The sequence below is a fragment of the Strongylocentrotus purpuratus genome, unplaced genomic scaffold, assembly GCF_000002235.5.
Source record: "Strongylocentrotus purpuratus isolate Spur 01 unplaced genomic scaffold, Spur_5.0 spur5_scaffold_12, whole genome shotgun sequence".
Classification (NCBI taxonomy): domain Eukaryota; kingdom Metazoa; phylum Echinodermata; class Echinoidea; order Camarodonta; family Strongylocentrotidae; genus Strongylocentrotus; species Strongylocentrotus purpuratus.
Window position 1 is genome coordinate 4,187,319 of NW_022145597.1, and position 11,515 is coordinate 4,198,833.

The 11,515-nt window shown below is 39.3% G+C and overlaps 1 protein-coding gene across 1 annotated transcript; it reads right to left on the reverse strand.

The window, feature by feature from the left end:
• Window positions 1-616: 616 nt before the first annotated feature.
• Window positions 617-6,271, reverse strand: LOC115922829. Its single transcript, XM_030982541.1, has one exon. The coding sequence runs from the start codon at window positions 6,269-6,271 to the stop codon at window positions 617-619; it is 5,655 nt and encodes a 1,884-aa protein (XP_030838401.1).
• Between the last annotated feature and the right edge of the window lie 5,244 nt (window positions 6,272-11,515).

An 11,515-nucleotide genomic window follows, 5' to 3' on the forward strand; every position in this document is an offset into this window, starting at 1 on the left:
CTCCTGTCTTGTTGCTATTCTCTGAAAGTCTGAAAGTTTATGGAACATGGACATCACAAATTGTTCTTCATATGTCTTGTTTTTTGTTCGAAGTTTGCAGTTAGTGAGATTCTTCTGAAATTACTTTATCAGCTGATCATTTATCACGCTTCAAACACTTGAATCTGCATCCAACTTGTTTATCTGATGGAGTAAATTATTCTCCATCACAGAAGAAACTCGACTCGCGATTTATAAATTGCTTTCAACACACGGTGCTTTCATGTTGCTGGAAATGCTCTTGATCCAAAATAAATTGACGTTGATCACAAAATAATTTTCATTGGCGGCGCTTGGCTCGCACCAATTTAAAAAAGGTATTTTATCACAATCCAAATCATTCTCTGTCAAGGAAAAAACTTGACTCGCGATTGATGAATTGCTTTTAACACTCGGTGCTTCATAGTTGCTGAAAATGCTCTTGATCCAAATAAATTCACGTTGATCACAGAATAATTTTCATTGGCGGCGCTTGGCTCGCACCAATTTCTCTTTTTGATCCAAATTAAATTCACAGTGATCGATCCAAACTTCACAAAAAACATGCTATCACATTCCAAATGATACGAGTTGAGCACTATTCTGCTTCCAGGAGCGAACACAGCTTTATCACTGGCCTCGTGAGTGTTGTGGATTTTGTCTTTATCCTTGCACTGCGAACTAGACCATCTTTACCCGGATATACTTCCTCCACTCGTCCCATCTGCCAGGAACATCTAGGCGCGTCCTTATCAGCAATCAAGACGACGTCTCCCACTTGTAGACTGCGATTTGGTTGGGCCCACTTCTGCCGTTGCTGCAAGGTAGGAAGGTACTCACGTACCCATCTCCGCCAGAAGGTATCTGCTAGTAACTGCATCTGCCGCCATCTTTTCTTAGAGTATACATCCTTCTCTGAGAAGCGCCCTGGGGGTGGACTTGTAGTCATCTTGGCCTGTAGTAGATGATTAGGTGTAATGACATCCAGGTCACTGGGGTCATTTGAAGCTCTGGTTAGGGGCCGACTGTTTATAACTGCCTCTATCTCACACATTAAGGTGTGAAGCTGTTCATCACTCTGGGCAGTTTTCAAGTACTGCTCATGTAGTATGGCATGAAGGATTTTTCTGATAGTTCTTATTTGTCGTTCCCATACTCCTCCAAAATGTGATGCAGCAGGTGGATTGAAATTCCACTGAATTCCACGATTACAGCAAAAGTTCATGATCTGCTCCTGACTCCATTCCTGTAGAGCCTGCTTCAATGCACTACAGGCACCCACCAAATTTGTGCCATTGTCTGAATACATTGTCTTGACAGAACCTCTTCGACTAACAAATCGTCTTATGGCATCTATGGCAGAACTGGTGTCCAAGCTACTTGCCACTTCTATGTGTATCGCTCGGCTGGTCATACAGGTGAACACAACACCATAACGTTTCTGCATGCTTCGACCACGCCTCGTCTCGAAAGGTCCGAAATAGTCCATGCCTGTATATGTGAAGGGTGGTTCACATGCTGCAACCCTAGGCCTTGGAAGATCTGCCATCTTTTGTGTGTTTGTTTTGGCTTGGTACCTTCTGCATGTAACACATTTTCTGATGATTGTCTTTGTCAGCACACCTGCTCCAATTATCCAATACTTCTGAAGAAGTTCTGCTAGCACATGGTTTTGACCTTGGTGTGCTACACTTTGATGAACATGTCTTACTATCAAGGTAGACACATGGTGCTTTTTGGGCAAGATCACCTGATGTTTTGCATTTCCATCAATCTCGGCATTCCTTAGTCGTCCGCCAACCCTCAGTACATTGTCATGCATTTCTGGATCTAGCTTTATGATGCTGCTGCTCTTGCGTATGGCCTTTCCTGGCTGATTTCCTTTCTGATTCAAGGCTTCTACTTCTTCTTGGAAGGACTCAGACTGCACCCACCGAACGATAGCCAATTCTGCACCATTCACTTCTGCTACTGTAAGGGTGTCAGAACACACTTTATCCGAGGACAACTTGGCCCTTTCTTTCAGTTTTCCTTTGAGCCTTAGCCACCAAGCAACAGCCCTTCGTAACCTTGTCCAATCTGAGAAATATGTGATCAACTTGTGTACTGTTGAAACTTCTCCTCCAGGCCTTGTTAAACCCACCATGCAGGTTTTCTTGATCTCAAGCTGCTCATCCTTTCCATCACGAGACATGTCAGGTGTCTTAGGCCATTCTTCTTCAGACTTCAGAAGAAACTCTGGGCCACTTTTCCATTCTTCATTCAACAGTAATTCTTGTACTTTCAACCCCCTTGAGCCTGCGTCTGCTGGATTGAGACTTGATTTGACATAATGCCACTGGTCCGGACTAGAGCCATCTTGAATCACTGCTAGCCTATTAGCTACGAATGTCTGGAATCTTGCTGTTGAGTTGTGAATGTAGCGCAATACAGTCTGGCTGTCGGTCCAAAAGTAGGTCCTCTTGACTGGTATCTCTAACTCCCTTTTGATCACCTGATCTATCTTCACCGCCACGCTTGCAGCAGTCAATTCCATTCTCGGGATAGATACTTGCTTAAGGGGTGCTACTCTTGATTTACTCAGCAGGAATGAACACCTGGTCTCTCCTTCATTATTTTCCATTCTGAGGTAGGAGACCGTCCCATATCCAACCTCGCTGGCATCTGCAAAATGATGGAGGGAGATAGATTCTGCTTGCTCATATGAGGCTGGCCTCAGACATCTTTCTATCTTGTACTCTGACAACATCGGAAGTTCCTCTAACCAGCCTTGCCACAATTTCATCTGTTTGGCTGGTATCTCATCATCCCATCCTATCTTGAGTCTACATAGGTCTTGTAGTAGTTGTTTTGCTGTTAAGATCACAGGAGACACAAAACCCAATGGGTCATACACTGAGCTGATGATTGATAGCATGCCCCTTTTTGTTGGCGGCCGATCCTTGATCTTGATGCTGTAGCCGAATGAGTCTGTTTCAGCATTCCAAAGTATCCCAAGAGCTCTTTCCTGTGGAAGCTTGTCCTTTTCAAAGTTTAGCTGTTGAACGCTGCTGGCTCTCTCGTCCTTTGGTATTGCGTGCAAAACTGCCCTATGGTTACTGTTCCATTTGGTGAGGTGGAAACCTCCTCTTCCACATGTGGCTTGTAGCCCTTTTGAGAGCTCTACAGCCTTCTCAACAGTAGAGGATGAGTATAGACAATCGTCTACATAGAAGTCGTGTTGTATGATATGTGCAACTTCTTCGTGTTCACACTGTTCTGCTGTCTGTTTCAAAGCATAGTTGGCACACGCTGGTGAGGAGGTGGCCCCAAATACATGGACATTCATGCGATACTCCTTGATTGGTCGTTCGATATTGCCATCAGGCCACCACAAAAACCTGTGGAGATCCTTGTCTTCTTTCCGTAGTCTTACTTGAGAAAACATCGCCTCAATATCTGCCATGACTGCAATGTGGTCTTGACGGAATCTGGTCAGAACACCCAACAGGCTATTTGTCAGGTCCGGCCCCTGTAGAAGATTTTGGTTTAGGGACTGCCCCCTGTAGGCAGCTGCACAGTCATATACAACTCGTAGTTTCCTTTTCTGAGGATGGTAGACACCATGGTGTGGGATGTACCAGACTTCACCATTCTTTTTCTGAAGTTCCTTGTCTGGCACCATTTCAGCATAGTTCTTATCTATTACCTTGTGCATGAAGTCCTTGTATTCTCTGTGAAATTGTGGCTGACGCATGAACTTCCTCTGTAGATGTGCTAAACGCTGTTCAGCCTGAGGTTTATTGTTAGGCATCTTCATACTTTGGCTTTTTAGAGGCAGACCAATCTCATAATGCCCATCTACATGCTGAATAGATCCTTCAACTGAGTCTATAAACTGCCTATCCTGTCTTGACTTCTCAGGTTTATCATTTATCACCCTTTCACTGAAGTCTTGGTTGAACATATCTACCAGCTGCTGATTAATATCTGCTTGAACCGAAACATGATGAGCTGAGATCCTTTGTGACTCGTCAGACTTAGATAAACCACACACTGCCCAACCTAACAAGGTTCTAAATGCAAAAGGACCATCATGTTCACTGTGGATAACTTCCAGCGGTTCTGACGCTTTTGGAATGTTATTTCCAATTAGTATGCCCACATCCTCATCAATTTCTGGCAACTGAATATGGTGGAGGTATGGAAACTGCCTCAACTTGGCTTGTGTTGGAACTTCCTCTTTCCCGACTGGAATAGACTGCTGGACAAATGCTTCTCTGATTTGAAGGTTGTTCTCCTGCTTTAAGTCTAGAACCTCTATATCGTTGATTACTTCACAGTTTACGGCCTTACTCTGTGTCAAGGTTTGCAATTGTATGTTTTTCCTTTTTCCAGATAGCTGGAGCCTGTCCTTCATGTCTTGGCTAACAAAAACTGCATTGCTTCCATTGTCCAGAAATGCATATGTCTGTATTTGCTTTCCACTTTCCCTTGAGCGCACCACTACGGGAATCGCAACAGGGAGGCTGCCGGATCCACTGCTGAAACTTGACAATGTGCGTTTTACACCATTCTCTGATTTGTCTGTAGCGGGGGTTCCACTGTTAGTAGAAGTAGCATCAGTGTCTTCATGTACTGTGTCCTTATGTACTGGAACTTCTTTCTGAGACTTTGGAACACCATCTTGGTTTGGAATTGAGGTTCCCTTTTGAAATTGTCTGTGCAGTACTGATGGATGCGTCCTTTGGCACAATGTACACTTCAGCCTACTCTTGCACTCCTTTGCAAAATGTGATGCTTTCTTGAGACAGGAGAAACATAAGCCCTGTGATCTGCAAAACTCGATGCGTTCTTCATGTGGTTTGGCTCCCAAATTTCTACAAGTCTCCAAATCGTGCGTTGATACCCTGCAATAAAGACAGTATTTGTCAGAACTTGACCTTTGACTAGAAATGCTTGTAGCAAAGCCTTGTCTTTCATTCCTTTTTCCGGGCTGGCTAACATTGGAATGCGTAGTGTCACTTCTTCTTTGTGGCCCTTTAATGTCTCCGTACACAGGGTTAGATATCACACGAGCTGCCTTGGCCACAAACGTCACCACATCTTCAAACTGGATACACTTTCCCTTTTCTTCCTGAATGTAATCAGCAGTATGGCGCCATTTTTCCCTTAGGCGATATGGCAACTTGGAGATAGCTATCTTGACATTGTTAGAATGATCTATCTCATTGCACTGTTTCAAATCCTTGGCAGTGTTCAGGAGCTCGGTCAAGCAATGCGAAAAGTTATTGAGCTTCTCTGCATCATCGGTCTTTATTTCTGGCCACTCCTCCATACGCTTGATTATGGCATTTGTAATCCTGTATTTGTTGCCATAATTCTTCTGAAGAACTTCCTTGGCCTGCTTGTAGGCTATCTCAGGATCTGCATTGTACATGCAACTTCGGACCATGGTGTTAGCTTCACCCCTCGTGAATTGTTCTAAATAACATAACTTGTCTCTAGGATTCGAAGTCTTCTCCTCAACACTATGTTGAAATGCTCTCATAAAGGAATTGTATTGCAACGGGTCTCCATTGAATGGTAACAAAGTTCTCTGAGGCAATGATGCTCTTTGGTGGCATTCCACTAGAACCTTGGTGAGGTCATTTTGTCTTTGAATTACATTAGTTTGTTGCATTAAATATGCTGAAAGGTCAAACACTGGCTGATTCTCACCTTGTACATTATCAGCACGTTGAGTTGTTCTCTCATGAGCTACAGATGAAGGAGGAATGTATCCTGGCTGTCTTTGTGAAGTTTCACTTGCAAGCTGTCTTTGAACTTGACCTTGACCTTGGTATTGTGAAGCTTCCACCTGTTGAATAGCTTCCAATCTTGCACTTGCTGCAGCTACTTCTGCTTCTAATTCTAACTGCTCCTTCCTTCTCTGCAGTAATTGTATCTCACTTTCTAGTTCATGTTTCTTTCTGAGAACTTCTGCCTTTACTTTGAGTTCTGCATGGCTTGCTGCTGCTTCGACTTTAGCCCGAGATGCAGCACTCCAGTTGCTTGCCCCACTGACAACCGAGTGTGACTCATAACTCTTCATCTTGGGTGCAAATCTTGGTGCACCAACATTTGAAATACTATCACTTGGTTCAATTAGTGGTACATTCCCAACATCATCTTTAGTACCTCTGGCTTCTTCCAGATCCAATCCAAATTCAAATAGTCCCTGGTCATCATCCAGATTACCACTAAATAGTGGATCATACGTCGCACTATTCATGACTGACTTAATTCAACTGAACTTCTGAAGTGAAGCAATAACTATATGGCTAGTATTCTTCATAAACTAAAGCCCCAGTTTTCAACTAATGTTAATGCCATATGGCCCTGTGGGAATACTTGTAGTTGGGTCTAAATAATATCTGACATAGACAGTGACTAGTCTTCATCCTAGACTACTGTAGTGTATTACTGTGTAGGTTATGTCGTCTGCTACTGTGTAAATTCATTTTACACCTTTCTATCACTGTCACTCATCACTTCAGTGTAACTGCTTAACTTCGTTAGACTAGGCTACTCGTTCCAAACACTCCACATGCAGCTCTTCTTTGCTCTCTTCATCGCTCTTTCAAGTCTCTGCTCATTTAATGTGCACACATACTTAATGACATACCTATGCCATCCCTTGCAATGATCTCGATGCGATTGTCGTCACATGTTCCACATACCGACATTCGTGTAGCACAAATTGACTCAGTCTGAAAATGTCCAATTGTTTCCATTATAGTTATAATATCATAATCACATGAAGACTTCCGATGAACATATTCAAGCGATGATTAACAGAGGTCATAGTATAGAGTTCACTTTCTGCCTGTTATGGAGCTTATAAGCTTATGAAGGAGGTTGAAAACTGGTAGGCCTTCCGACATTCTTCCAACAACTACAAATTCGTTTCCCTAGCTACCACGTTCTTCTAACCTGCCGCAGAGGGCCTAAATTCAATTTCTGCCAATAACAGTCATAGATAACAATAAGAGCAATAACCATGCATTTTGAAGGCATTTGCGATCTGAAAACAGAACTCAACTATTCCTTTAACACTAGTGTAGCTATATGGCGCTGTGAATTGTGGATCCATCGTATTGCAGAGACCAATTATTTTCTCGATACATAAGTCATGTTGTAAGTATTAGTGTTGATAACATCGATTTAAAGGGGGACGTCCACCCTGATATTAAATTGGTTTTAAAAACAGGAGAAGAATGAGAGGAAAAGGTTAGTGAAAGTTTGAGCAATACATCCAATTAAAACTAGGAAAGTTATGAATTTTTAAAGTTGTCATCAGTGAAACACAAATTGGCAACACTGTGACATATCTTGTAATCTCCTCTCCAATTTGCTCTTTACAGAAAAGTTCATAAACTTTTATTTTCTTAGTCATTGATGACGGAATAGAATTTGTTTCATACAGGAGTTGTATAGAAACAATTTGCAATAATTATATTTAGGGTGAATGTATGTATGAAAATATAGGTAAAATAGAGATTATTTTTTTCTTCTTTAGTACATGGTAAATGATGGGGACCTCGTAAGATACATCACAGTGTTGCCAATTTGTGTATGATTGATGGTACCTTAAAAAATAGACAACTTTCTTATTTGTAATTGATTTTTGCTCAAACTTTCACTGACCCGTTTCTTTTACTTTTCTGCTTTTATTCAAACCAACTTGATAATAGAGTGGATTTCTCATTTAATTTCAATAATGCTGTTGCAATGCTTTGTTGTTTCTTTGGGATCTTCAGTGCGAACTTGCTAAAAGCCCATGAACAACTCTTTAACAGAAAAAGGCTATCAATCAATTTTCCCAGATTTGTTAGCACAAACCCTTGTCATTCAGCATAAGGTATGAGCTAGGTAACTATGAACAGACCACAGTTCACAGACCTTGTATTGTAGCTGCTCCTGACAGAGTCAGAGATTGACAGAGATAGGCTCAGTTCAAGACTTTATGGAAAATGTTAAAGTGACAAATTAGAGTCTGCGTCTACAGACTAAGCTATCAGTCGTACAGTATTCAGTATCAAACTTGTCTGCCTAATAACTATTTCATCAGAGATTTATGGCAAGCTGTCAATCCCACAAATCACTGTCTGATCAACTCTTGTTTTATCATATATTTTTGATCCATTTAAGGCTGGGTGACATTGATTGAACAGCTAGGCTCCATCAGCCATCGCGCACTAAACGCATCACATGTATTATGCATGCATGCACATCCCAGTTCACTCACTCACTCACGCACTCACAAGACGTGTGTTAATTCCTTGCTATTTGTGATCTAGCTTTCTCCTCTCAATTTCCTCATACCACTGAAATTATTTTCATCTTTCTTTCCTCATGATTCAATATTCATATTGCTGGATCAGAATCAATTACTTAAAAAATTGCATTCAGCATGAAACGATTCAATTATGTATATATATGTATCTGCCATTTTGAAAACACTAGCTGTCACCCATTGGCCATTTTAATGACCAAATTTACATGTAACATTTCGAAGTAAACAAAATTCTAAATGCTTAATGCTAAATTCTCAGTATCCTATAGAGCTTTATCCAATTTTCCATCATATGAAATCAAACATGCAAGGTATTCTTTGTACCACCTCTCCATGCAGTTACTTATCAGTTGATCAATATCTTCCTCCAATACAACAAACAATATAAACATAAGTGGTTTTAAACTTTTTAAATAGTGCTCACTGGCAACCAAGTTATTGCATACATGTAGACATATCAATTCCTCAAATGTTTGGAGTAAAAACATGCAATTTATGATGAGGGTGCTTCTATCAAAGGAGGTCTAAATCAAGCCGACATTGTTTCCTCTTCATATATCACTGATAGACTCTTACGTTTACATCAGAGAGCTTTGTTGTATAGGAGAGCTTACGGAGCTTACCTCATGAGTCTGGAAAAGATAAGCTTGCAAAACAAATGCAACCCTTTCAAAATTGCCTGTCACTTGATCTTTACCACGACATGTGTACATGCAGTCATTCTCAATCAACTGACAACTTCATTGAACAAATCTTAAATTGATTGGATATAATGAAGAGTTGAGGGCTACGATCCATTCCTTATTCCTTTTTTTTATTGACAGTACTTGGCATATTAAATAGAAAGTCATGTTCTTTGTTATAATCCCTTCTCATAACATTAAAAGGAATATTCTAGAGATTTTCAGGTTCAATAGATTAAAGGTAAAGACCAGTTTTGGAAATGCCCCCCCCCCCTATCAAAAAATGAAATGGAAGCTCTTATTACCAATCATGTGAAAGAATATGTTTTGACTAATACGTGATCATACAAATTTCGTTACTAGAAAACAACCTCAAAAAATACACAAACTGAATGAAAGAGTTCTTTTTTAACACACACTCTTTACTTTTGTTTGACTTTACCAATATTATTTACCCTTAAGACATGGAAGTAAGGCAGAATAAAGCTGTCATCTGTAGATAATTTTACACATTTTTATTGTCATCATTGGGCCCTTGAAAGGTTACTTCATGTTAATGCGAGGGATAACCTTTTTGGCTGTTCATTTTGATATCATTCATTACTTTTAACTTAATTTTCAAATGTCACAATTCCATTTTGAAAGAGAAAGACATCCTACCTTAGCTTTGTCACAAAAAATCCAAACCGATTCTAATATCAGTTTTGTACAAAATGGATTTTATAAGTGTCAAAATAGAAAAAGGAAACAACTGCATCTAATGTTGTATTCAAAATTTGAACTATATACAACAAATAATATCTACCCCAACCTTTTATAGATTTCATTTATATCTTCAAAAGCAAGCAAGAAACAAGCAAATGTCTTGCAAGAAAGGAGAGATAATACTCCTGGGAGTCCTTGCGATCAAGACTAACAGCGTAATGTCTCCTCTCCTTCCAACCTTCCGATCCCATTCTTATCTGTGGTTAATTGAATTATTCCTACCTCTCACTTGGCCCAATCATACCATATCTATATCATCCCCTATCTCTCTTCTATACAGGAGATGATGACGCCAGCAACTCATTGCCATTATAGAAAACAATTTCATCACAGCACTTACTACTTTTCATAAACAAGACAAAGATTGCTTCTTGCATCCATCAAAGCTAGTATATAATCCTGCATGTATAGCATGATGTTGATTGACCACCCACTTTAGGAATTGAATATCACAGTGGAGCTGAATTAAAGCACCATGTTTTTAATAACATGCCCGTAGCATGGCTCAGTTTTACTTTCTATTTAATATATATTTCTAGAACAATTTTTTTCTGTTTGCTTCCAAAATTTGTGCCCTTCTGGGTATCAAATCCCATATTTGCTAATTAATGTTTGCAATTTTACCACCTGTTTTTCTAATGAACACAGATAGATCAAACTTAATTTTATGGCGTACACGTATTATAACGGTTAATTCTTAGAAAATCATCAATTTTTGTATTCATTACATATGACAGTAACCACATACATTATATAGAAGTTCATTTTGTTTTCTGGCAAACACAAGGGTAAAAAAAAGCTACTAAGTATCAATGATAGTGTACTAAGATATTTATATTTTGTCTACATTTTCATGGTTTTAATGAATTTGCTCTTCTTGTACCATTCCAGACATTTAAGTGTTGAAAGATTTGTAAAAGCCTGTTTTATGTCTTATTTTCATGGAAAAACGGTTGGGAAAATACAAAGATGGTTGGGAGAATTTACTGTTAGAGGGTGTCGCACAGTGGCGCCTTCAAAGAAAAACAAAAATATCTTTGTGGTTTGTCCATTTTTTCAGGATTTTTTGCATGTTGGAGGGGTAGTACAGAAGAAGGAATAAAATAAGCAACATTTCATACAAAAATTACACAGTTTTTTCATCAACCTTCATAAATGTTACTGAGTGCCTTTAAGGCAATCAGTGTCCAATTTCAAAGAGTATTTGAAATTTAATAGTCCCATCCCCCAAGTACCATAAATATAGATGTCCCCATTTGCAATGTATCCTTCAAAATCAAACATTTAATGAAAGTTGTTTTCAAGCACAAGCGTAGCTACACTGACAGGATTAAAACTATTTTGGCTATGATATTTAGCTACATGTATATGTCCTGTCATAAAGCTGTTCAAGGACATCTATCTACATGTTTTAACTTGAATTGTGATGTGCATAATTTTAATACTAGAAATGCCCTAAATTATCACCTCCCCAAGATTAGAACGACTTGTATGAAAAATTCACTATTTTTTAAAGGACCATTAATATGGAATAGTATACCTCAGGAAATTAAAAAATGCAAAACTCTCAATCTTTTTAAAATCAAATATAAACAATTTCTGTTAAAAAAGTATAATAATCAGTATCAATAGTATCGGCCAATTTTTGACATTTTTTTTTATATACTCTGATCGTGCATGATAGTAAGTTTTAATATGTTCTTTGTTTTTTGTTCTGTTCTTTTGTTCTGTT

Excerpts from the sequence above, each read along its gene's own strand:
- LOC115922829 (XM_030982541.1), bottom strand. The coding sequence starts at position 6,271 with ATGAATAGTGCGACGTATGATCCACTATTTAGTGGTAATCTGGATGAT.